This window comes from Pezoporus wallicus, unplaced genomic scaffold, assembly GCF_028554395.1.
Source record: "Pezoporus wallicus isolate ANWC-B61680 ecotype Strahan unplaced genomic scaffold, APGP_CSIRO_Pwel_v1 contig_7068, whole genome shotgun sequence".
Taxonomy (NCBI): Eukaryota; Metazoa; Chordata; class Aves; order Psittaciformes; family Psittacidae; genus Pezoporus; species Pezoporus wallicus.
Window position 1 is genome coordinate 1,663,692 of NW_026635623.1, and position 27,987 is coordinate 1,691,678.

Below are 27,987 nucleotides of genomic sequence, written 5' to 3' on the forward strand. Positions count from 1 at the left end.
GGAGTGCTGCCGGTGACTGTCCTCCTTTGTCAGGGACCCAGCAAGGAGAGCGGAAAGGAGGGGAGGCAAGGTCGGGCAGTGGCGGCCAACGGCACGGAAGGCTGATGGCCGGGCGGCTTGAACGGGCTGCGAGACCTAGGGCTCACAGCGCCGGGAACGGGCGGCGGCAGCCGCCCGGCTGCAAGCAGGGCTGGCGGGGCGGAGGCGGCGGGAGCGTCAGCAGGCTGCGACCGGGGCGGAAGGAGGCGCGGGGCGGGTACCGCGTGTGAGGAGAGCCGGGCCGGGCCTGCTGGCGGGGCTTAGTCCCGGAAGGTAACGGCTCTGGGGGACGGGGAGAGTTGGTGGCTGCTGGGGGGAACGCAAGGCCCCGAGGAGCGGCGGCGGCGGCCCAGGGAGTCGCCGCTCTGGCCCGTCACGGCTTAATACTGCTCTCTTCCAGGCTAATCCCTCCTCTGACGCTGCCGGCGAGCTTTTTCCCTTTCTCTTCCTTCCCTGCCCTGTCTGTGCTTTTAATCCTCCCTCAGCAAATACCGAATTACATCCGTCAACCCTGACACTGCCCCGGCACAGCCGTTACGTGCCCGCCTCCGCTGGGACCGGCTCCTATGCTCCCAGGGCGCGGGAGCTGCGTTACCACCCTCACGACCCTCAGCTGTGGGGCCGCAGGGAGGAAGAGCCCGGGAGCCGCAGCGCTCTGGGTGGGCCACCGGCCTGCGTGTTACCGGCGCCCTGTGCTGCCCCGCGGTGAGAGGGTTATGCCTGCCTCCTCATCCTCCTCGGGAGGTTGCCTGTGCTGCCCTGTCAAGCAGCCAAGCTTCTCGGAGAGGGAAGAGGCAGCGTGCCAGGACTGCGTGGTAGCTGGTCAAGAGAGGTGTATCTGGGTTTTGGCTGACGGGAACACAGAATCGTTTTAGTTGTTTAATTCGTGAGGCTGCTGAGAGATTGCTTGGGTCATTTGAGTTTAGGTCGCTCCAGTCATGGCCCATAGAAAAGCTTTAAGCCCTTGCCACAAGGCACTGCCTTGCGTTCCCTTCCACTCCACACAGCACTAGTGGCAAAAGTAACTGTGTACCAAGATACCTGTATGCTACTTGGGAAGAGAAATGTAAGAACAGTGTATGAGGCTCTGTAGTGGTATGGAACAGAAAATGATTAAAAATGCATGAAAATGAATGTTCGTAGATTACTGTGCCCCTTGGCATAGGGGAGACAAAACTACCAAAGACCCTGCATTTACCCCATGTATGAATATAATGTGCCAGGTGAGATCTGAGAGATTTCTCACACTTGGATCTCAGCCTGCAGTGTGGTGACACTTAGCTGTGCTAAGTCTGGCGGCTCAAAGGAAGGCAAAGAAACTGGAAATCAGTCTGTGTAATCAAAGGGAGAATAATTTTCTCCATGCCCCTGACATACTGAAGGAATGTTGCTTTTGCACAAGGGTGTAACTACAGTCTAACTACCATGAAATAAATGGGTTACCATAAAAGTCCTTTCAAATGGTACTATTCTTACTGAGAGCTGAAAACTACATTGCTTTAATGCTATATAGAATGAGAGCTACAAATGCCATTTCTGAAAGTTTAAAACTGGAATGTAATTAGACAGTGCAAGCTATGCTATGCTGGTTAAGCATTTGTACTATCTCACAAAGTCCAGTATATATACATTTCTGAATTCATGGGATGCCCTTCTTACTATTTCGCCATATGTCCAGGCAGGCCTATTCTGCTTTGGCATCTGAATACATTATGCAATAAGCATGTCATAAACTTTGGAAATTTTGGACACAAGCGCATCTGTTTATCAGTCTCAGTGACTGCAGTGGAAAAGTTATAAATCGAGCTGCTTAACAGCAAACTGAACTATGCCGAGTTTCAGTCAACAAAAACAAGCTAGAATTTTAGAACAAAAAGCGTTTCATTAAAACAGTGAAGTCAGACCAGGCTGTCATGCCTGCAGTACAGAAGTGGTGGAATCAAATCATTTTTCTGAAGCTAAAAGTAACACTGCTTTTAATTCTGTCATGGAAGAAAGTACCAGAAGTCTGAGAAATCTGACTTTCAAAGCCTTCTGTCTTAGGGTTTGAGGTTAGAAAACTTTGGAATGACCATTACTTCATTAAACTATTCCTCCCATGAACTGATCAACCTTCAGTTTAGATAGCTGCCTTATCTGAAAGGCAGCATCAAGTTTCACTGTAATGTGCCTTCTAATGTTTAGATTTTCTCAAAACCAAAATTTAATTGTAATTCTCTAAACAACTTCGATACCATGGAGCTAAAATAATACAACTGTTTGTATTACCTTGCAGATGGTTGTCTAAGTTTAGTTGCAGCACAGATCATTTCCCAGACAATTGCTTTATGCCCCTGATGGCAAATTAAAGGCCACAATATTCTTTTATCCTTGTAGTTAGTTAAATATATGCATAAATTAATGCATATACTATGTTTATCCTATCTCTAAATCTTCATTTGGAAAACTTTCAAATAAACTTTTGTTACTGGATTTATACCCAGGCAAATAACAATTGTCTTGTGTTGTAAACCACCATGGTAAAGCCAGCAGATGGAAATAAAATTTACCACTTAAGAGCCTGTGGTATAACGAAGAGTTACAACTCTGAGAGTTACTGATCTTAGACTCTTGAGAGCTTGTGAGGTGGAATTGAACAGTGCTGACATTTTAGTAACTTGCAGGTTTCTCAGTATTGTGGAGCAGGCTGAGTAAATTGTAATGTATTTTCTAAATTTTCTTTAAAATTTACCATAAAATGGGAAAAATACTGGTTATATTCAAATCTGTGGGACCTTTCAATTGATTTTAATTAGATCAAGAGTGCAGTGGGAGGAGGTTCCTGAACTTTGTGGAGTTCTCTTGCTAACATATTTGCACAGTGTGTTTTTGTTTGGTATTGGGGAAAATGAAATTACTTCAGTTTATGTCTCCATCATGATGCCTCAGAACTCTCTTGACATATTTATTCTCTTCTAGGTGACAACTATCAGCAAGCTACAAGACTGTCACAATGAGTTTTGCTGAATATGGAGATACAATAAAGGATGGTGACACAGCTATTGTGTTCTTGGGCCATGAATCCATGTTTCCTGTGAAAGTCCAACATGGCACTGTAACTCAGACTAAGTATGGGGTCATCAGGCATTCCACAGACCTCATAGGCAAGAAGTATGGTTCCAAAGTAACCTGCAGTAAAGGAGGATGGGTGTTTATTCTTCATCCAACTCCAGAACTGTGGACCATGAATCTTCCACACAGGACGCAGATTCTGTATTCCACTGACATCTCTATAATCACCATGATGTTAGAACTGAAGCCAGGCTCCATAGTATGCGAATCAGGTAATAATTAATGTGTTGAAATCCTTTATTAAGAAGTAACACCAACACTTTCATGAAAAGAAAAGGCTTATCTTTACATTTTGCATAAAGTCTCTTCTTTTTATGATACAATTATTGAATCATGATACAATTTTCGCAGCCTACGCACTGAGTATTCTATTTCAGGTGCATGTGTTTCCTCATGTGCTGCTGTTTCTTCAGCAAGTGATGTTACCTCAGTATGCTGGGCTCATGTATGGGTATACCTCTGAGTATGTGTTTGATTAATTCATCTTCTTAAAATAAATATATAAACATTTTTCCTTACCTTTTCTAAAACTGTAGTTAAGTAGTTAAAAATATTTTTGAGCACATGATTTGAATAAAATTCAGGCTTTAAATTTGCACTTTCAGAGAACATAGTTGAAATAACCCAGTGAAAGAGAGTCTGATGATAGGGTGTTGAACTAATAAGGAAAATAAAATGGAATATTTATATAGTGTGATACCATGTAAGTACATCTATTTTAGCTTTCTGTTCCAAAGTGGGATCCATTTGTAGCAGTGGAACTGCATACAGAATCGCTGTAGCTGTTTAATACAATGGATGATGTGTTTATCACATGGCTGTGTTTTGTTTCTAAACTTGGTTTAATTTATTACAACTTCGCTGATTTTGCTTAATTTGCAAGTAAGGAGTGGAATTTTATATTAATAGGTATTTTCCTGCTTAAATACAGTTTATAATAGTACCTTCATGACATTATTGCTGCAAGCAGTATGAGGCTTGCTTGATTCGAATCCATCAGTTTGGAAAAATATGAACTGGGGTAGATTGTCCTTGGTTTTTTTTTCCATTTCCTTTGAAGCAGTTCCACACACTTCCCTCTCAAGCATAGATATGACAAGCATAGATCAGCATGACAGGATTGTGCTGTATTTTCTCACATTTAACATTTTCTGTTCCCACCCAAGCATAATTTTGGGCAGCCTTTGAGGCGTAATGACCACTTTCCAACATGATGAAATGCTGCTTTACATCCAGTTGCACCCATTAAGGAACAGGTGGTATACGGAGCTGGTGGCTGTATAGCAGCACTTGAAACAGGCAAAGCCACAGGCAGAGCCTCTGTAACTGCTAAAATGTTTGGGTCCTTTGAGTTTATAGTTTGGTTTGTAGGATGGTCAGGAATTTTTAGTTTTGGGAAGTAGCCCTGTTGTTCATTGGGCATTTCTTCAGCTCTTCCCCTCCTTGCTATGTTTAGACAAGATGGGAAAAATAAACTCAGCAAATTAGTCAAAGTGTGGGAGATTTGAATTGTTATGTCCTGCCTCGCTTGGAATAGGTGGGTGTTGATGTACAGACCTGCACATAAAATGTTTTCAGTAACATCAAAGGTATCTAGAGGTGGTAAAATGTTTAAAAGTTCATTTATCTAAATATCTAAGGAATGGAAACACTTGATGAGGTAACCTATCCAGATTCCCAAAGATGTTGTGAGTCAAAATTCATAGCCATAAGCTATCCTTCTGGCTAATGGGAACCTGTCTCCAGGTTTATTTTAATGCCTGTGCAGTCAAAGTATTGTAACTTCAGCTTTCCAGGAAAAGTGAACAGTTTTATTGCTATAGCTGTGCTTGCATTGCTTGAAAGTTTTACTGCTCAGAAAGAAAGAGTATTGCATCAAATTCACCTGTTAATGCAAGAGATCTTACTGCAAATTTGCTTGCAACTGACCAAAAGAGGTGATTCAAATGAAAAATTTTATAGATCCTGACAACTGGAGCCTCCAGTTTGATGATGTAACCTATTTTGGTGCCATCCTAAATTAGACAGTTTTCACTGATTCAAAATAATTAGTTCTAGATTAACCTTGTGTGGCCTAGACAAAAACAGCCCAATGGCGATTAGTAGAAACAAGACAGGAAATCTGGTCTAGTAATGACATTTGAGTCTGCTTCTTGCTGGTGCTGCGTTTAGATGTATTTTGAGCATTAATTAGCATGGAGGTCTGTCTTTTTTATTATTTGAAATTGAACTTTTGTACGTAGTTGCTGATCAGACTAGAAAAGCAGGCACTGTAAAGAGGCCAGGCTCTTTGGTCTTACTAATTAGACCATGGCATTTGCCCAGTGTAAGCAGGCAGAATGGTGGATTAGTCTCCACAACTATATGAAGACTGAGAAAATAAGATGAAGTACCTTCTGTGTCATGTTGTATATGAGTATAAATGATCTTTTGTGTGTGATAATAAAAATTCAGTAGAATAACCAGAAGGCTCAATTTTATATCACTTGAATTATGCATTTTTAATTGATTACTCATGATTTGTCATAAAAGATACAAACATATTAATACAGGTTTTACTATTTTTAATCCTCTTTAATAAATACCTAAAGAGCAAGCTTGTCAGCAGTGCATGCATAATTAAAAATGATGCAAGCTTACTCTGTTGAGGCTATAAGGGAACTCAGCATCTGCCTGATGTTTCATGACGGAGGTGTAGGAATATGATCCTTTTTCTGCCTTCTGCCAATTTCTAATTTATAAAGGTACGTTGAGATTTAAAGACTATTAGGATGATTGCTGGAGCTAACATCTCTTGAAATCATTGGTCCCTGGACACGGAATTTCCCACTCTGACGCAGTCTTTAACAACCTGATCTTTCTAGAATTAAAGAATAATTGAGATAACTCCTAAAATACCTGCTGTGGGTGGCCTGGTATCAAGAACCTTTAATTCTCATCAGGTAACTCCGATCCTATTTGTGTTCATTGCACGTGCATCCACTGTCTAGATAAAGGAATAAGATGAATCTTTTGTGTTGCACTCTCCAAAACTAATCCTTTTATTCTACATTTGGACCAGAATGGAACCTCTCAGATATTTTTTCCAAACAGAAGTGTGTGGAACCTTTTTTTTTCTAGATTTTTCCTTCCAGTGCCTATGTATCAAGGCTTTTTTGCTGTCTTCTCTCCCTGGTGAGACCTAAACAAGTGTCTGTGCTAGCCCTCAGAATTACTTGGGGAATGCAATACAGCACTGTAAAACTTTATTTAATCTGATAAATCTTAGAAATATTCTGGCTTCAATGGAGCATAGTATTTAGGCAAAATGTAATTTAGTCAAAAGTATTCTAACCAGCATCCCAGTGATCCTTCAGCATTCAGCAAAATCAGACTCACATGAGCAAAAAATGTTAATTGGATTTTTTTGTTTCCCTTCAGCTAAATCCCAAATTAAAAATTGCTAAAGCCTGCTCATTGCCACACAACAGTGGGTTTCTGAGCCCACAGACTGGGTTTCTGAAGACTGAGAACAGTATTCTGGGTCCTCATGGTTTTTCTGTGGAGGAGTAATGAGAGCTGCCAGCCAGCCTTACACTAGAGCTTCTCAGAAACAATTATGAAATTTTCAGACTCAGCCTGGGTATAGATTTTGTTAAGAGCACGTTCATAAAAAATTAATGAGGACTTAATGATTAATGGATACTTAATAAATGATTAATAGTTTATTGTGAAGCCTTAGCAAGTCACGTGTGTGCTTATGAGTCTTCTGAAGTGCTTATAGACTTTTTGACAAATATTGCTCACATCTTTAAAATTTTTGTGATATATGTATATGTAAACTCTTTGCAACTCTAGTGTAAAGTACAGTTTGTAAGTATTAATTTGATTTTGGAACGTGTTCATACTAATTAAGTCAGTGTTTTATGATGTCTCTTATCTACTTCCTAGCAGCTGTTCAGGTTAGAGTGAAAACCCGATTCTTGTATAGTACCTTTTGAAGTATAAGAAAGGCCTCATTAGTACAAATATCAGAGAGCAGAGTATTCTCTTCATGTACCAAAGAACTGAACCAAACCAACTGCGGCCACATGAGGCATCACTCCAATGTATTCAGACTTGCAGCTCACATGCATCTGATGGAGAATGCTGGTCATGCCCTAAAGCATTTGTTTCCAGACTGTCTGGACTCACTTTCATCTTGTCATTTCACTTGCCCACGAAGCGCATTTGTTATGCAGCTCTGAACTTAACAGTATTATGTTTGTTCTGTGGAAGATTGAAGGACAATGAGAGATCATAGAATCATAGAACAGTTAGGGTTGGAAAGGACCTTAAGATCATCTAGTTCAAGCCCCCCTGCTGTGGGCAGGGACACTTCACACTAAACCATCTCACCCAAGGTTTTGTCCAACCTGGCCTTGAACACTGCCAGGGATGGAGCATTCACAACTTCCCTGGGCAACCCATTCCAGTGCCTCACCACCCTAACAGGAAGGAATTTCCTTCTTATATCCAATCTAAACTTCCCCTGTTTAAGTTTGAACCGGTTACCCCTTGTCTTGTCACTACAGTCCCTAATGAAGAGTCCCTCCCCAGCATCCCTGTAGGCCCCCTTCAGATACTGGAAGGCTGCTATGAGGTCTCCACGCAGCCTTCTCTTCTCCGGGCTGAACAGCCCCAACTTCCTCAGCCTGTCTTCATATGGGAGGTGCTCCAGTCCCCTGATCATCCTCGTGGCCCTCCTCTGGACTTGTTCCAACAGTTCCATGTCCTTTTTATGTTGAGGACACCAGAACTGCACACAATACTCCAGGTGAGGTCTCACAAGAGCAGAGTAGAGGGGCAGGATCACCTCCTTCCACCTGCTGGTCATGCTCCTTTTGATGCAGCCCAGGATACGGTTGGCTTTCTGGGCTGCAAGCACACACTGAAGCTGGCTCATGTTCCTTTTCTCATCAACCAACACCTCCAAGTCCTTCTCCACAGGGCTGCTCTGAATCTTTTCTCTGCCCAACCTGTAGCTGTGCCTGGGATTGCTCTGACCCCGGTGTAGGACCTTGCACTTGGCATGGTTAACCTTCATGAGGTTGGCATCAGCTCACCTCACAAGCATGTCAAGGTCCCTCTGGATGGCATTCCTTCCCTCCAGCGTATCAATCGAACCACACAGCTTGGTGTCATCAGGAAACTTGCTGAGGGTTCACTCAATCCCACTGTCCATGTCATCAACAAAGATGTTGAACAAGACCGGTCCCAACACCGATCCCTGAGGGACACCACTCGTTACTGGTCTCCAGCTGGAAAACATTGAGCCATTGGCCACAACTCTTTGCATGCAGCCATCCAGCCAGTTCTTTATCCACCGAGTGGTCCATCCATAAAATTGATGTCTCTCCAATTTAGAGACAAAGATGTCGTGTGGGACAGTGTTGAACACTTTGCACAAGTCCAGGTAGATGACATCAACTGCTCTACCCCTGTCCATCAGTTCTGTAGCCCCATCATAGAAGGCCACCAAGTTGGTCAGGCAGGATTTCCCCTTAGTGAAGCCATGCTGGCTGTCACCAAGCACCTTGTTGTTTTTCATGTGCCTTAGCATGCCTTCCAGGAGAATGTGCTCCAAGATTTTGCCAGGCACAGAGGTGAGACTGACTGGTCTGTAATTCCCCAGGTCATCCATTTTCCCCTTCTTGAAAATGGGGGTTATATTTCCCTTTTTCCAGTCATCGGGAACTTCCCCTGACTGCCATGATTTCTCAAATATGATGGCCAGTGGCTTCACAACTTCATTCGCCAGCTCCTTCAGGGCCAGCAGATGGATTTCATGGACATGTGCACATTCAGGTTCTTAAGACGATCTCAAACCAGTTCTTCTCCTACAGTGGGTGCAAGGTCTTCATTCTCAGAGTCCCTGCATCTGCCTTCCAAGACTTGGGTGGTTTGGTCAGAGCCTTTGCCAGTGAAGACTGAGGCAAAGAAGTCATTCAGAACCTCAGCCTTCTCCAAATCCAGGGTAGCCAGTTCTCCCAAGAGCTTCCAGAGGGGACCTACGATGTCCCTAGTCTGTCTTTTATTTGCTACATACCTGTAGAATCCCTTCCTGTTATCCTTAACATCCCTAGCCAAGTTTAATTCTAACTGGGCCTTAGCTTTCCTAACCTGGTCCTTAGCTTTCCCGGACAACATCCCTGTATTCTTCCCATGCCACCTGTCCTTGCTTCCACTTTTTGTAAGCCTCTTTTTTCAATTGAATTTTCCTCAGCAGCTCCTTATCCATCCAAGGAGGTCTCCTGGCCCTCCTGCTGCACTTCCTTCTAGTTGGGATGCAAAACTCCTGAGCTTGGAGCAGGTGATCCTTGAATATCATCCAAGAGTCTTGGGCTGCTCTGCCCTCTAGGGCTATATTCCATGGAACCTTACTAGGCAGGTTCCTTAAGAGGCCAAAGTCTGCTCTCTTGAAGTCCAGGGCAGTGAGCTTGCTGCATGCTCTTCTCACTGTCCTGAGGATCTCGAATTCAACCATCTCATGATCGCTGCATTCAAGGCTGCCCTGGAGCATCACATTTCCAACGAGCCCTTCCCTGTTGGTGAGCATGAGGTCAAGCATGGCACCTCTCCTTGTCGGCTCCTCTATTACTTTCAGAAGGAAGTTGTCTTCCACACAATCGAGGAACCTCTTGGATTGCTTGTGCCGGGCCGTACTGTCCCTCCAACAGATATCAGGGTGGTTGAAGTCCCCCATCAGAACAAGGGCCTGTGAGCGTGAGGCTTTTCCTATCTGTCTATGGAGTGCTTCATCGGCAGGTTCTTCTTGACCAGTCAGTCTGTAACAGATCCCCACAGTAATGTCTCCCATAGCTGTTCTCCCTTTAACCCTCACCCACAAACTCTCTGTTAACTGCTCACCTGTCCCCAGACAGAGTTCCATACTCTCCAGCCTGTCCCTAACATAAAGGGCAACTCCCCCGCCCTGCCTGCCGGGCCTGTCTTTTCTAAAGAGCCTGTAACCTTCCATTTCAACACTCCAGTCATAGGAGCCATCCCACCATGTTTCTATGATGACTGTTATATCATAGCCCTGTAGATGTGCACACATCTCTAACTCCTCTTGTTTGTTCCCCATACTACGGGCATTTGTATAGAGGCATCTGAGCCAAGCTCCAAATGAAGCTGGCTCATTGACTGGAGTGGCTGGAATATCTCTACATTGCTCCAAGCATTTATTATAGGTGCTGGCAACTGACTGGGTGTTTTGGGATGGAATGATGTCCCCCTCCCACAACACATCTAGTTTAAAGCCTCCTTGACCAGTCTGGCAAGCCTCCTACCAAAACCGCTGCTCCAGCAGCTCCATCAACCCCCAGTAGACCTGGCCTACAAACTTGGGTCCTGTGTTCAAGACACCCAAACCCCTGACTATGACACCACCCTTGTAACCATTTATTAATCTGGCTAATCCTCCTGGCTTTTTTTTAGGTCCTCCCCTGTATCCTGGAGATCCCTCTCTAAGGAACTCAGACTCTTGAATCTCTAAGGAAAAATTCAGTCTTCACATTCTCATTCCTTTTGTAGGCAGTGTCAGTCTTGAAAACTTCACTGCTATTCTTCCCCCAACTACTCAGTGTGGTCAGTGAGCAGCAGCACTCTCTGACCTCCAGTGTGCTGCCTGAAATGCCTAGTTTAGCATGGTGTCCACAACAAATAGTAGCAGAAAGAGCTAATGTTCTGTAAAGGAGGCTTCTTGATTTACTGTTTCGTTTGTCAGTTGCCAGCTCATCTTCTTAAAACTCTTTCCCTCCCTTTTCTCCTCCTACTCTCTGTCCCTGCTCTTGCCCTGTCTTACCTCTGCCACTATGATTTGTGCCCTTGACTATTTTCACAGTAAGATATTTGGGTTAGTTTCCATCAGGTGCTTAATATCTTTTCATATATTTTTAAAAAATCATTAATGATTCTCCAGTTACACAGACTTGCCATGTACAGTGACCAGTCTTCCTCTCTTCAGTGTTTCTTGACACATGGTAGCTGTGGAATTGCTAGCTCTGTCTAAAGAATAATTTTCTTTAGGTTTTGAGGCTCCTTTCGTTCTCATAGCTGACTCATGACCTGTCTTACTATTTGCTAGGTCTAAGTGGTGTAGCTAGGAGACAAATACAGCCACACTGTCATTGTTTTGTATTTACTCATTTTATAATAATTTTGGTAGCCAAATTTTAGAGCAGAAACTTCAGTTCTGTTAAAAATGTTATTAGATACTGTAGAGACCTGGTATTAAATTTCACTTTTCCTATTTCCAAGGAATAAGAACCAATGTTCTTGTTTTTTGCTTAAAGCAGAAGAGCTTCTTTTGCTTTATTCCCAAATCCTTTTGCATATATACAGCTGTAAACATCTATATGTTCAAAATCACTATTTGTAATTCTTTTTTTAGAAAGAAGCACCTATTATGAGAAATTTTTATGGGAAGACAAGCCAGGTGATAGCCTGCAATAAGGAAGTGCAGTAGAACACAGAATTGGGTCACTTAGGTTTATAGCTTGGATCAGATTCCAGGAAGTTAGACAAATATCCTTTGCAGTAAGAAAATGAGTCGGAATAATAAACAGAAAACAGTGTAAAAATGTAGGTTCTTAGTTATCAGTGAAGTACTATGCTAGATGCCGTGGTAATACATTTCTCTGGACAGTGTTCTGATTTGTATCTGTACTGTTCTGAAATAGCACGTTATTTTTTAACAGCTCAGATGTTGTCCACTGCAGCTTTGAAAAGGCAAGAAATGATCTTGATGTAGACATCATCTCAAGATAGGTGATGTGTGTGGAGGCTTCTCTGTGGAAACCTGTCACTTGAATTAAGCAGAGAGTGAGAAGAACAGGTCTGTTTGAGGTCAGGGGAATGATTGAGGAGTGCATCTGATCAATACTTTCTTGTCTACAAATCTGAAGGAAGTATCAGTAGGTGCTGAGCTAGAGTGTTCCATCTAGTTGTCCACTTGTTAGGATTGATACCCTTCTAAAAGTACAGTGTTTTCTTTGCCCTGGGAGAGGGCAGAAACCTTTTCCTGAGCTTAAATGTATCAGAGAAGAATAGAATGCCCTTGAGCCCACCAAAAAGGGAAGGATACTACATCAGTCTGTAGGCCGTGAGCCACCTGACTTACATGGTTTTAACACACAGGATCTTAATTCCTGCCTTCACAGGATCTTAATTCCTGCCTTCCTGCCTCAGTCTACGTGCTGATCCCCTACACAGTGCCTACTCCTCAGGTTTTGAGCTTTTGAGTATGGCATGGTGGGGACCCTGTGGTGTGTTACTAAATACCTGCAATGCAGAAGTCTGCTTTTTGACTAAGACATTTAAGATCATAGAATAGTCAATGTCTAAGAGCATCATGTTTCCCCGAGGCATTAGCAAGTGTCCTAAGTGCTCATCTAAGTGAGCTCTAAAATGGCAGCTGTGGTGTTAGGAATGTCTTCAGTGCAGTTTGAGTTATCGTTATTTTACCTCTCTTTATATAGAGTCCATTCATGATTAATACACTGTTGTTAAATAGGCATTGTGCTGTGGTAGAGAGCAAACAGTTTCTTAGACTATAGTGGAGGCTGTCAGGGAGGCAAGCATTCTGGTGCAAAAATTACAATCTATTTGTTTCTAAAAGTTTCTTGCATTCCACTTTATAGGTCAAATAGGGAAGATAGGCATTTCAGTGCACCTATATGAGAATGAAAATCTGTTGAAGTCCATCCAATTCTTAACTTGCCTCTTTTGATGGAAAAAGTTAATTTTTGAGCATTCAGGTTTTTGGTTCGTTTTTATGCAGGTAATTCAGCTACAATATTTCAGGCTTAGTAGCATTACTCCTTGCGTTTTCCTGCTTTCTTGACTGATTTTATATCATGCTAAGGATACCCTTAATTTCCCAATGAAACCTGAATCTGACTAGAACCATTTTGCTGAATACTACTTTTTTTCAGTAATGATTTTAAAGTAAGTAGAGAAATCGAAAGGGAGTTGAGAAGGTGGTGGGAGAACTCAGATGTTAAATGTTGCAGATTTGCATGGGAGAAGGTGAATATAAACATAAATTTCCCTTTCTACTGCCAGACTCTCATATTCTTAATAAGTTGCATCAAGCATCCCAAACTGTCAGACATATCAGAGTTGAGGGTCATCATAATTGCACAGGACTGCCTTCAGAACCTGTAATCTCTTCAAGAAGAGATTTTACAATGGTGGGTGATTCATAACCATCTTGTTCTTTGTTTCCTGCAGTTTTGAGAGTTGTCACAGAGAAGGCAGGCAGCATCTTCAGAAATACTCTCATTAATGATGTTCCTATGATAGAGTTTGATATGTTAAAACATGATACATATTCTCATGTTTGCGGTAGCCAGTCAACAATGAACAGTTCCTGGCAACCTTGTTTTAACAAAAGCTCTGTAATATGCATGCAAGTGATGATGACTTCCAACATCCTGGAAATTTCAGGGTTTGGCATGGAGAGAAAAGAAAAGAAGCCAAAAGATCTTAATGAGTTTCCCTAGGAAGGAGACAAACAGTATCTTCTGTGGTGTTTTTAACAGCAGATTTAAAAGGAAAGTGATTAAAAATGTAGAAGAATATGAACAAGGGAACTGGATACATGCACAAGCTTCCTCTCTCATCTGCTTACAGCCCAGCTGTGCTGACAGGCCTTCTGTTCGCTCTTTTAGATTAGCAGAGAAAGATACAGAAAGTGTGCCGTATAACTCACTTGAGACATAAAATAATGAAATTCTGTCAGTTTGCAAAAGTTCTCAGTTGTGCAGTCCTGCCTTCTGGCATGAAATATAAGGGCAGAAGTTTAGTCATTTTAGCATCCTGTGAAAAATAGTTCCCTGCTCTTGTCATTAAAAAGGAAAAAACCCCACTACCACAAAATCAATTAAATGTCATAGAATAATAGAATCATAGAATAGTTAGGGTTGGAAAGGACCTTAAGATCATCTAGTTCCAACCCCCCTGCCATGGGCAGGGACACCTTACGCTAAATCATATCACCCAAGGCCTCGTCCAACCTGGTCTTGAACACTGCCAGGGATGGAGCATTCACAACCTCCCTGGGCAACCTATTCCAGTGCCTCACCACCCTAACAGGAAAGAATTTCCTTCTTATATCCAATCTAAACTTCCCTGTCACTTCTTTGTTATGCACATGTATCTTTGAGGCTTTACAACCACATGGCTATCATGCTACCCTTACTCCTTCTGACCAGGGAAAAGTTCATGTTGACCTTCAGAGCCTATGGGTGCTATGACCAGATAGTTTTTCATGTGTGCGCATGTAAGTGTCTTTGCCTTTTGTTTGCTTTATTTTAATACTGTCATAAATTCACAATTGAAAATTGGTTTTCAATTGTGAAAATCAATGGATTTTCACCTGAAGTTAAGTGTGTGTCACAGTTTCTCTCTTCCTTTGGACCTCTTTGAAGCTAGTGCTAAAATCTGTCAGTCCTCCCTCCCCACCTAATCCACCCCATTAAAGCAGGGGGAGGTTGCTAGCCTGCCTGTTGGGGTCAGAGCCCTCTCAGGGGGAAGCAGAGGAGCAGTGCTGATTCCACAGCGCAGGCGGTTGATCCGGGGGCAAACATGGGCCCTGAGCTCTGTTTACAGTCTGAATAGCTCTTCTTTCAGTGCTGACAGATTAAATATGGTGCCACGGCAATGATTCTCCCCTTATGTGACTAGGTGGCAAGAGCCTTGGATCTGTGAGTAAGCTGACTTCCTGTATGGTTGTGGGAAGTGTTGTTCCAATTAAGCAGGGGACCTGTGTCCCTAATTAATTTCCTTTCTACTCATTTCTGAACTTTCTCCACCACTGCTTTATTTCAGGTTCTGTCCTTTGTAAGCTTTTGAAGATCTATGTTAGGTGAAAGAACTTGCTTCAGGCTGAAATTTAGCCTGAACAGTCACTGAAGATATCTAGAAATAGATTTTCTTTCTACAGGAGGAATATGTTCCAAGTACAGAATTATAAATCAATAAACACAGATAATTTGGGGCTGCTGTGGAGTTTTGAGCTTGAGGGGTTATTCTGTTAAATGCCACTTCAGTGAGTAATTTGCAATGTGAATTGGTATATGGGTGTTCTCTGCAGTGAAAGTGTTCTTTATTAGTCATTCATCTATTTAATATGCCAGTTGATCGTTTAAAATAAGTGTCCTAAATTATCAAACTAAAACAAGGAAGAGAATCTGTCTTAATGGTCCCTGGTTGTACATGGTAATGGTACTTGTGTACAGTTTCAGGTATGTGATGGCTCTCCTTAGACTAAGTTAAGATTGTGTAGCTGTGCATGTATGTAAGTCACCTGTAAAAGCAGGTTGTTTGGTCTTTGTGACTGCAGGGAAACCTTAGTTTTGGATAATTTCAGTGGGAGTCAAGGATGGCCAGTGTCTCTCAAGAGCCCTGGGTAAAACAGACTTCATATCCTGCAGACCATTTGTTTGCATATATATCAATAGGATTTTCAAGCACTAACTCTTGCCAACATCTCTTCTTTGTTTTAATAAAGCATAAGGTTTTGAAAGACGTTAAAATCTGCCTTCATCTTTTTTTCACCCTAGAAGAGCCTGGCCTTTGAAAAAGAAATCTGGTTAATTTCCGTGACTTTTTCCTGTCACATGCACTTCTTTGTGTTCTGTTTGTGGCATTTGTTAGAGCTGACCCTTGGCATTAGTTTCCTACCCTAGGGAGGTAAGACAGAGTTTGCCAGATTTTTAATTAATGATTTGAGGACCCTTAAGACTGTTTCCTAGGGCATTTAGTCACTCTTGCCTTGTGAAGGAAGGACTCTTCTCTTTGAGTAGTTTAACCAGTGGTTTCTGTTCATTTGGATTTGAGGAAGTGTTCCAAGGAGTATTAATGGAGAAGAGCTCTGTTCTAATGTTTAGCTCTGACAAAAGGCATATTTCATGAGTTGTTTTGTCTTTTCCAGGTACAGGCAGCGGATCCCTCTCACACGCTGTCATCAGGACAGTGGCTCCCACGGGGCACCTGTACACGGTGGAGTTCCACCAACAGAGGGCTGAGAAGGCCAGGGAGGAGTTTCGAGAGCATGGGGTGGAACATCTCGTCACTGTCACCAACCAAGATGTGTGCAAAAATGGGTTTGGTGTCTCAAACATTGCAGACGCGGTGTTCCTAGATATTCCGTCTCCATGGGAAGCTATAGGACATGCAAAGTCAGCATTAAAAGCTGAAGGTAACTGCACTTACCTCTTTCTGCTCAGGAAGTACTGTACATGCACACATCTCTGCCTTTGAGCCATACCTAGATTTGCTCCCTTCCATTGTGTAATCAGTGTTCTCTAATGTGAAAGTCTCTAGGCATTTCCAAGGCTGAAAAACCTTCAAAAGAGCTCTTCAATTTAGAGTGGAAGATTTGAAAGGAGAACTTTTTTCCTACAGGCCTGTGCTAGCTGCTACAATTAGCATGGGCAATTTATGAAAAACCCTTTGAACCTCCGTCAAGTGCATTTCGTTAGATCTGAGGGGTGTGGGAAGCAGCAGTAACAATAAATGCTGAAAGCGTATTTCTTTGGCAATTCAATGGGAAGGTGTATGTATAAAAGGTGTTCAGACACACTTCACGTCAGTCATTGTAGACTTGAACCTATTCAACAGAGCACTCCATCAGTATAGTTAAAGAAAATGTGGTTATACTTAAATATACTTGCCAATTTCTACCTTAAATCTTTACTATTGGAGCTAATGAGAAGTTTGCCATTGGTTGCAGTGGGAATTGAACAGAAAGGGTATCTAGCTTATGCCAGTTATTCCATGATTGTGACAGCAAGTGAGAACTGTCAAGGTATTGGATGGATTTCATTAGTTCTTTTCCCTATTGCAAAATAAGGTTCAGTGAATAAATCATTCTTTCATCCTGGAATAATTTTTCCCTTAATTAATGTTATACTAGTGTGACTTTACTGGTGTGGATCTGAACTAACTTGTGCCAGATGACTTACATCTACAAAAGTGACTTTTCTGATCAGGAGAGCATGCTGCTACATGAATTTAGTAAAACTTGATTATGTGCCAAGGCCCAGTTGTTTGTTAAAATATGTAATCACAGGCCTGACTTTAAGTGAATTGCTAGGTCTTGAAATCACAGGATTTAAGCTTGTTCTTAACAGTCACTGAATGTACATTACCTTGCTGAGTCAGGGCTGACCTTGCTGGTAGGCTACCTCAGCTACTACTGAAAATGTTCTAGAAAGCTTTCTGATACCAGTGTAACACACACTTTCTTTTAAAAAATACTGACTAAAGAGAGCCTGGCTGGGACTCTGTACCTGCAAGGGTTACAGCTCAGTCTGTAGCTGCTTTCCAGTGTGTCCTGGGGAAAAAGGTAATTTTCACTGCACTGTACAATGCCCTTCCCATGCTCAAATTATCTAATCTAGTGAGCACAACACTCAGCTGACTTCCCAGCTTAGAAGGCGCTGCATTGCGCAGTCCAATTTGAATTATTTAAGTGGTGCACAGTTAGCATACTAAGCAGAGCTGCTTGAACAGTTTCAAGTTTTGAATCCTTGTCTCATTTGAAATCCCAAAAAAAGGTATTATAGTTCCAAAGTGGCCATGCCATCTGGCTGTGCTTTTCTGTGCCACAAGGTTACATCTGTTTAGGCAATATAGATAATGCTTTAAAATCCCACATTTTTGTGTTTGTGAAGTGGCATCACACACTTTACATTCTAGTCAAAAGGCAGACTTGGTGACTCTTGCTGTAGTTTTTGGCTGCAAACAGCCACCAGAGTCTTGAGATCTGGTACTCATCTTTTGGGTTTCACAGCACCTGAATAAGAGCCAGAGACATATTTTTTATAATTTTTTTTTAATTTTGTATGGAAACAAAAGCTTTTTCATCTGAAATATAATTGATTGCAGTCATAATTGGTACAAACTTACACATGCTTCTGTTTCATTCCAAATCATGGATATTTTTTATTGTGGGTTTTCTTTTACTGCTGCAAAATCTAAAATGTGATAGAAGGGTGTCTGTAATGGCTTCCCTTTCCCTACTGCAGGCAGATAGCTTTATAGGGCTTTTTTTTGTTTTCAAATAGTTAAAGCTCTTCTGCAGTAAGGACAGTCTGTGCACATACTGCTGTTGTTCCAAGGGTTAGCAACAGTGATAAAGCACTGAGTCGTTCCACCCCTGGCCTCTCTCTCACATCTGGACAGGTCACATTTAAACCATTCACACTGTGGGTTTTATTGTGGTGCCATGCAGATATCGCAGCTGTACTGCAGATAGTGGTAATTTATTCCCTAAAGTCTTCGGGTACTTTGGATGAAATGAGAGCTAAGCAAATTCAGTCTATAACATCAGCTAGCCTCCTCTTTAAAACCACAATATTCATTATAGAGTGTTCAGCTGAACCTGTATATAAGAGAGTTCTTAACAAAATCTGATCAAATCAGTGTTTTCTCCCCTACTTAACTCAAGGTCCTGAATAGTGGCAGCTCCTAGTAGTCTGGGTGTTAATGATCCTCTTTACAGAGTACATTTATCACTGAGGGTATGCCTTGCAGTATGCTGTAAATACACCACTTATAGTAGCTTGGCCTCCCATTTAAAGCACTGCCAGCCTCTGAAAAGCTGAAAGAATAAAATGGCACAGTAGGTTTGTGACTAGAAGGTTCCTGTTTCCTGGTGATGTACTCTGCCGACATTCAGGCTTGCATCTCAGCTGCATCCTTCTGTGCTGATTTCACCACTCACACTTTCAGCAGAAATGCCGCTTGTAGTATCTCTCAGGCACTGCTGCACTGCAGAACTTGCTTTCATTTCCAGACCTGCACTGTTTTTCTTTTGCAGCATCTGCTGATTAATGCTGTTCTATAGTAGAACTGCTGTTCCCAATACCTGACCTTGACAGCTTTTTGCAGAGTTGCTGTTAACCCCTTCAGGCTAAATTTTAAAAAGGTAGAAAATGAAAAAATTGTGAGGTAACAAAAATATCGTCAATATTCTGCAGTTCTTAAATGCCCTGAAACTTTTGAGTCACAGTCATCTGCAGCTGAATACTGTAGTGCTTTGAATATAATTCTGCACCCACCTACTCCACTCTCAGAAATATTGCCTATTTCTTCCAAGCCTGTGGAAGCTGAGGCAGAAACCCACCTGTACAATAATTTTCTTATGGATTTTAATTTTTTCAGGTAGGAAGCCACCTATTAGGTTGGATTGGCCTCTTGCATTATAACTCAGTCCTTGGTGGTGTTTAAATTAACAGTCTGAGTCATAAAATTATTAAAAGCACCCCTCTTTTGTTTCCTTTCTTTCTGTTAAAGATTGTACTCTTAAATTCAAACTCGCCACTTCCTCTTGAGTGTCCTAAAGCCCCTGTATTTTGAGTTTGTTAAACTGTCATTGCTGAGATACCACCTGAATCAGGTAACATGGTGCTGTCAGGTCTCCCCCCCGAAACTCTGCAAGGGAAGTCACCTCTGCACAACTCCCTCTTTGGGCCTCTGCATTTCCTGGCATCACAGAAGCCCTTCAGCAGTACTTTGCTCTTTGTAGTAGTAGTAGGCTTTCATTTCCAAAGTCTTATATTTATTTCATTTGTACACAGTGAACTTAAAACAGGTCTTGTTTGCATTTTTTTCCCCTTAGCATAGCCATTGAGTGTTGTCCTAACCTGCCAGGTTTGGTTATTACAGATGCTGTATAAGAGAATACATAATATCTCATTCTCCCAGTAGCCTGTGGTGCAAGTAAGGCATTGCCTGGTTTAGCTAGTTTCAGTTTTCATTTGGGCTTGCCTCCCTCCTCCTCTGAACTTTCAGGGAATACCAAGTCTATGTAGAAAGTCTCACTGGCTATTTTTCTTGAGCCCCAGAGGTTGTTTGTGGTCCAGTTTTTAAACCACCCCAGTGTGGCTTTGAGGAGCAGCTGAAATCCCCGGCTGCAAGTCTCACCTCTCTGGTAACTGGGTAGGGAGTACCACAGGCTGAATCACACTGAGAAGAGGGCAGTGTCATGAAGGCTGATGTTGTTTGGGCTTGGGCTACCTCAAGAACTCTCAGGGAATGTGTTAGGGCAGGAAGTGGAGTCTGACCGTCTAGCATGCTGTAGGCCTCCACCCATGCAGGTGCTACTCAAGTTGGTATCAGTGCTTCTCATGTCCCCAGGAGATTGTTTTGGAATAAATGGATGCATCAATGAGTGTTTGCTAAAATGTCAGCACCGACCTTTGCTAGTGTGGTACCTGGTTTGATTTGAAGGAGAATGAAGGTGAGGTTAAAGATCCACAAATTAAGTTTAGATTGAAGCACATGTTACCCAGAGAAGTGCTATAAAGATGATCAAAGGACTGGAAAACCTGCCGCGTGAGAGAAGCCTTGAGAAGGGAAGCTTAGGGAAGACTTTAGTTTTCAGTATTTAAAGGGTGGCTATAAAGAAGATGGAGACTTCCTTTTTACAGGGAGTCACATGGAAAAGATGAGGGCCAGTGGGTACAAGTTACTCCCAAGGGAGATTCCAGTTGTACAGCAGAGGAAAATTTTTCACAATGAGAACAATCGGCCATTGGAATAACCTCCTCAGGGAAGTGGTAGACTCCCCAGTATTGGGGACTCTCGACATTCATTGGACAGTGTGCTGGGGCGTCTAGTCTAGGTCATGCTTTGCCAAGAGTTGCACCAGATGATCCTTGAGGTCCCTCCCAGCCTGGTAATTCTGTGATTCATATCCTCTCAACATTGAGGGGCCATCTGCTGTAGTGCAGAGCTGCCCCGCTAGGAAATAGGACCAGATAACCCACTACACAGCTTCATTTGGCTCCCACGCACTGACTTTGCTGAGCCAGCCCAAGTTGTTGTATATCATTAGAGAGTGTTAACGTAGCTCTGGTCTGTCAGGGATTGGTAGGCCAAGTGCATATGATGGGCTTGGCCTTAAGTAAAAGTGATTCTGTCATGTGTTAAGAGACAAACAGAAGGATTCCTGCATCATAATCCATGCCACGGAATGCTGGCCAAAGATATTTGCTTTTACAGAGTTTTCAGGAAGTAGTTTGGGATGAAAGAATCCTTAAGTTTTCTTCCCCAGTTTGGAGCCAACTGATTTTTTACATTTCCTTGTTGCATACTTTTGCCAGCCCATGATAGTGAGCAGGAATAAATCCCTTCTGAAGGATGCACCTACGAATGTAGAGGTTAAGGACACATTTGCAGAAAATCACATCAAGCTCCTGTTAATGAGCTGGCAAGTGATTTGGAGAAAAATTTGTTTTCTGAACGAAGAAACATCCTTTAATTTCTTCCAACAGCCAAATCCTCTGATTTCACTTGTCAGGGAAGCTACATCGAATCGCCCACTAGCACACTTGCTTAAGGACGTTCTGTCCCCTTTTACAGAGGCAATATTTTTAGTGTCCTACTAGCACAGAGTAAATGCCATGGTGATGCTGCTCAGTGACTCTCCTGCCTCGCCTCTGCATAATGATAATGCCTGTGTAATTTTTTCTTCCTTGAGATCTTCGCAACATAATCTTCCAATTATGACAATGCACTGAAGTCCCAAAACCCAGAGCTGTGTTCTTTTTTTCAGAGATAAAAATGCTGTGTTGTATTCTTTACATCACAGAATTGTTTCTAAAATTACAGGCTCTTTTCCCTGGAAACTTAGTGGTGCTGCACTACATATGTTCTTTTTGCATCTTCTGAATAGAATCATAGAATCATAGAATAATTAGGGTTGGAAAGGACCTTAAGATCATCTAGTTCCAACCCCCCTGCCGTGGGCAGGGACACCTTACGCTAAATCATATCACCCAAGGCCTCGTCCAGCCTGGTCTTGAACACTGCCAGGGATGGAGCATTCACAACCTCCCTGGGCAACCTATTCCAGTGCCTCACCACCCTAACAGGAAGGAATTTCCTCCTTATATCCAATCTAAACTTCCCCTGCTTAAGTTTTAACCGGTTACCCCTTGTTCTATCACTACAGTCTCTAATGAAGAGTCCCTCTCCAGCATCCCTATAGGCCCCCTTCAGATACTGGAAGGCTGCTATGAGGTCTCCACGCAGCCTTCTCTTCTCCAGGCTGAACAGCCCCAACTTCCTCAGCCTGTCTTCTTATGGGAGGTGCTCCAGCCCCCTGATCATCCTCGTGGTCCTCCTCTGGACTTGTTCCAACAGTTCCATGTCCTTTTTATGTTGAGGACACCAGAACTGCACACAATACTCCAGGTGAGGTCTCACAAGAGCAGAGTAGAGGGGCAGGATCACCTCCTTCAACCTGCTGGTCACGCTCCTTTTGATGAAGCTCAGGATACGGTTGGCTTTCTGGGCTGCAAGCGCACACTGAAGCTGGCTCATGTTCATTTTCTCATCAACCAGCACCCCCAATTCCTTCTCTGCAGGGCTGCTCTGAATCTCTTCTCTGCCCAACCTGTAGCTGTAATACTGGGATGATGACAAAAAAACTGTGAAAGCACTTGTGACGCATACTAAAATCTACAAAAGTGAGAGCACATAACTTGGACACATTTTCTGTATCCTAAGCTCATGTCAGTTGGGTACTGCCAGATTTTCTATGCTTGAAACCTAATGCAGTTATCAGCTGAATAGAAGTGGTAGAGGTGTTAGTCTTTGCTCAGACAAACCAGAAGCAAAATTGTTTGCTGGAATTGCACAGGAACATACCAGGAACTGCTCCTGAAGGAGGAGCAACTTTTGAGGCACTGACCTCTTGTACAGATGCAAGGATGTGTCCCTTGATTACTAATCAGTTAATGTCTGTTAAAATGTACAGAGCTTTGTGGATGCAAATCTTCTCTTTTATTTCTCCCTTCCTTTATGCTCTCTTTTCTAATAATTCCAGTTTGAACTGTATCTACAGTTTTCATATCCTTTCAACCCTATTGCTAGTTATAATGACTGCCAGGACTGTGTGGGCTTGTTCCAGCCTACAGGTTTGGGAGGTTTATCCTCTCTATTAAATGTTTCAAACTAACTCACTCCCTGTAAAACTGGAGGTAGAAAGAAATTTAAATCTTTCATACAGTCTCATTATTTTCTCCTCATCTGTAACACTTGTCAGGTGCATTATACACGAATAAACACATTTTTAGACAACTCTTCAGATCAAAAAGCTCACACAGCTTTCCAATGTGAACAGGATTAATCTCAGATAATTACTGTATCAATTTATGATGACACATAGATCTCATTAACCAAATTTAGGAATGGTAGCTTTCCTAAAAGCAGAGCTCTGAAAGAACACAAACTCAGTTTGTACTAAGAAGTTTCCGTTCAGTTGTTTTCACTGCTCTCTAGTCTCCTCCACCCCTTTGTGATCCACAGGCAGAGCAGTGTGCCCTAGCAAGTGGAGAGGGAGGGAGTACATGTCTTTTCTTCATTCACTAAGGAATCCTTGGCATGGCAGGACAAGCCAATGCATATTCAAGTCTTGTAAGCCCTAAATGCCTCTTGGTGCCTAAAGGACAAGAGGGCTCTTAGAGAATCTGACAATTGTGAATGCTAAAATCTAGATTTCTGTCTGCTTGATGATTGTGCCAGAAAGGGTCTTGCTTAGCTGGTAAGCTGGTGAGGGTACAGAGGGCAGCCTACAGTTTAGAAAATTCAGAAGCATCTGATCTGGTCTGTTGGAGGTGACAGGATCTCTGCTCCTGGGACAGATGAGCATGTCCTTCTGAGTGCTGGTTTTCTGCTGCTCGCAGTCCGTTTTTTTTTCCTGGTCTAAACATACCATGGCAGTTGTAGCTTCCCAAATCTTTTTATTTTAGACAGTCTCCCTCAGTCTGGAACTGCAGTTTCTTTTTTTGCCTTTCAACCTTCTGCTAATTGTAGCTTTCCAATATTTTCTTAATATCTGCTTAATCAAACAAGTCCAGCCTTCGAGTCAAATCCAGGCAGTTTAATGGTGTTCACAGGAAAAAGCAGAGGAGACTCCTTTCCCACTTGTTAGGATCCATAAAGCCATTTGTAGGTATATTTATTTGGGAGGCATCTATAATAATAACAATGAGAACAATAGGTATTAAAGGGAAAAACAGAACTACTAAAACCCACTGGATGCTCTCAGTTATATGAAACACCAGCTGTTACACTGGTTTCTCACTTTTCATACCTGAGAAGCTTCCAGCAGTGCAGTAAGTAAAATAACATTATTTTTTATGCTTCCCCTCTTGGTATTAACTACTGGAAGCAAGAGCTTGAAAGCCTGTTTTCTGTAACTCACGTCCCCAAGCAGTCCACTTTGCAAGGAGGCATTCTGATAAATCATCACCAAGTTTGGTGTTGACATTCTGTGCTCAGCTGGCCATCCCGAGGCCAAATGAAGGGTGCTCTGCCTTTAACTGAAGGCTTGACAAGATCCGTAGGTGGCTCTGCAGCTTGTATGGCAACAGCTGTGTGCAGGTTCCTTAGGTTTTGAGTGTAAATCCAGAGCATGTGAATTCAAAAGCCTAAACATATCTTGAAATCCTTGTAGTCAGAACAAGTAAGAACAGACTTAATGTAAATGTGATTATATTTCCCTTTTTTATTGCAATATAAATCACCAAAAACAGCCTGAATGAAATCGTAGTAAGTCTCTGGTCTCTGCACATTCCTGCTTTGCAGACAGTGAGTTATTATGAAGTGACATTTAGCTAACTTAGACATTTGTTCAATTCCCTACACAATAAGCATATAACATCTTTCTTTATAACGCGTGCCTCATAGTAGCTTTCTAATTATATAACATACATTTCTTCCTGAGCTTTTCTCTTTTACATCCACAAGCATTGTAAGAGTGTCTACTGCTTTGGCCAGAAAAGATTAGCTGTCCACTTCAGCATCATTTTAGTAGCCCTGATAATCCTGGTGAACATAGAAATCCAATTTCACGGGAGCTAGTGGACTGGGTGTGCAATTAAATCAACATCAACAGAGTTGGTTAATAATGACACATACCAGCATTAATTTTGCAGGTGATTATTAGATTGGGTTTTAATTGTCACTCCAGGGAATTACTTGTCCAAGGTACTTTGTTCTTATGATGCATTATAAGAATCCCTGGCTGTGGAGACTTTATTTCATGTCTAAAATTAAATCCTACTTAATGTATGGTGGATTAATGGTCATGGAAACTGTTCTTCGCAGCCCATACCCAGCACATCATTGCTGTGCAGTAACTGGAGTGCTACATTGACGCTTTCAGACCTGATGCTTTCTTTTTATAGAGATGTGACTGTAGAAACGAAAAAGAAAAAAAGGAGAGTTCGAGATAAAGCAGGCTTCATGTAGTCCCAGCATAGCCTCTATTTATAGCAGAATGCTTTGCTCTCACTTGTATGGGTTCTTTAACTACTTCCATGACTGGTGCTGGAAGGCTTGAGTGGATGAGCCTGGGAGAAGGCTGGGAAGGAATGCAAATCAGGTCAGCAAGCATTTTCATCTAATTGTAGTAAGTAAAACAATAGCTGGAGCTGCATTGCCCAGTGTTCCTTCCCCCAGCACAAAAGCTTTTCAGGAAGGGCCTTGTGGGACATTGTGTCCTGGGTGAAAGCACATGCCCTGGCTTTGTGGCAGACAGTGTCCTTATAATTCTTTGATCTGATTTGGCTGTGGCTTTTCAGAGTAAATCTGAATCATTCTATTCTCAGCTGTTAAGGTGACATTGTAGTACTCAGAAAGTTGTAGGGGGCCTACTAATACTCTGTATTTAGAATCAAAAATCTGAACTGTGCTCAGATAAGGAGACAAGTGTCAGATTATCACTTAAAAGCCCTATCCTAGAGTTTTGAGGCATTTGCTGTAAACCTTCCTGATATCCAGTAAATTTTAATGCTCGGGAGACATGCTAGTCAGTTTGACTAAAAGGGAAAAGCCTTAACATCCCTCCATCTATGGCCTGGAGAGATTACTTTATTCTGTACATGCATACCATCGTTCTCAAATAAACACAGCCGCTTTTGTCAGACTGTGTGTGCACGCACGCTGATATTGTAATGAAGGCAACTCAGTACAGTGTGTGGAGAATGACTTCTGGCTTTGTGTAGGTGCCAACTTCAGTTCAGTCCTCAGTCCGGAACAGTGGAGAGCGATTCTGAAAGGGTCTCTGCTCTAAAGGGATCAACATTAATGGTTTTATCATGAACAAATGCAGTGGGCAACACAGGATTTGGAAGATGAATGAAGTTGCTGTTGCAGTTTTTAAAGGGTCTGAAGCATCTTGTAGAGTCGTCTGTGTTTGATTTCATGCTGACACTAAACCTGCATAGTTGCCTCACAGACATTTTCTTGAAGAATGTTTTCACTTTGTCTGTATAACAGTAATTCTATGGGCATCTGGGAGAATTTGAAAAATGATTAAAAGTGCTGCATTTTGGTTTTTGCTCTCTTCTCCACTGCCTGTCTCATTCTGCAGGTGGCCGCATCTGCTCTTTCTCCCCCTGCATTGAACAAGTCCAAAGAACCTGTCTAGCGATGGAAGAATATGGTTTTACAGAGATTAACACCTTGGAAATTCTGCTCCGAGTGTACAATGTGAGGACAATTAGCTTGCAAATCTCTGACCTTGGAAAAGCAGCTGAGGATAATTCTAGCACTGGCTTTGACAGCAGCAACCCGTCAAACCAAGGTAGCCCATGCTCTAATCTGCAGCAAAGAGCTGTGCAGTTCAAAAGTGGTGTGCCACTCAGGGAGATGGTTGGTCACACTGGGTACCTGACCTTTGCCACCAAGAGCCTGTTCTAGTACATGTTGAGTTTGTGCAGTTTGGAGTGTTTTTTGTGTTTGTGTGTGTATTCTGTTTTCATGGTTCTTTTTTGTCAGGCATCCAAAGTTTTACTTGTCATGGAATTCCATATATAGTCAGATTTGGTTTGAATATGCTTTGTTTAAATAGCACACAAGCATTAAGCAGAGCAGCATCAAGGGAATGTTGAAACTCTGGAATGGTGTTCCAGTTGCCATCAGAAAGAAGATTAATGAAAAGTGAATGGCCTTTCACTGGAATGTGCAGAATAAAGATCACTCCCAATAAGAGAGCAAAACAAACAGCACACAAATTACAATTAAGCTGGATTTTTTTCCTCCTCTTTTCTGAATTACTTTCCCAGGTTTATGTTTTTTTTTCCTAGCAACACTAGACACCTTTTTTTAACTTCTCTAGTGTCTATGTTGCTCTTAGGAATGAAAAAGTGCCTACTTCCTTCATATTAGGTACGGATGTTGACAGCACAACTGATCACAGAATTAGTTTTTCCTTGGAATAGCATTCAGCTGCACAAAGGTTTATTGGCACCACTCAGGAACATAACCTCTTACTCTATTCCAGACTGGCATCTTCAAATCATTTCAGTTTCACAGAGGTGAAATTGAAGTGTGCTAAACTTTTCAAAGAGTGCTAAACTTTTGATGGATTTGGTTTAAACTGGTATGTTGTGCTCATCAATTTATAGTAGAAATTTGGACCTGGATTTTCCAATAGATCGTCCACTTTCATAGTTGGTGAATCCACTGTGAAAATTCACTGAACAGCTGGTTAATATTCTCTGAACACCTCTTTGTAAGTGGTGTGGCTGAGGTTCTGTTTGTTTGATGGCTTATGTGCATTATGGTGTATTATATTCCTGCAGTTGAATGTCAGAAAGATTGGTTTTGGCAGGGTTTCTGTCTCAAGTTTGCATCAATAATGCAAACATAGTAAAATCCTCAACCAGCTTTATTAATTCAGTTTTCAGACCATTTATTCTTTGGTCTTCATACAAAACTGATGGGTGTGATGAATTATTTGAATGCTGGATTAAATTCTGTATTTACAGATTAAAATAATTATGCAAATAT

At 42.1% G+C, this 27,987-nt stretch overlaps 1 protein-coding gene across 1 annotated transcript; it reads left to right on the forward strand.

Moving 5' to 3' along the window:
* The first annotated feature begins 173 nt into the window (after positions 1 to 173).
* Positions 174 to 27,986, forward strand: TRMT61A (tRNA methyltransferase 61A). Its single transcript, XM_057397165.1, has 4 exons — positions 174 to 312; positions 2,998 to 3,362; positions 16,109 to 16,375; positions 26,567 to 27,986. Exons 2-4 carry the CDS (start codon positions 3,032 to 3,034, stop codon positions 26,893 to 26,895), a joined length of 927 nt encoding a protein of 308 aa, XP_057253148.1. The 5' UTR covers positions 174 to 312; positions 2,998 to 3,031; the 3' UTR covers positions 26,896 to 27,986.
* Position 27,987: the final 1 nt, after the last annotated feature.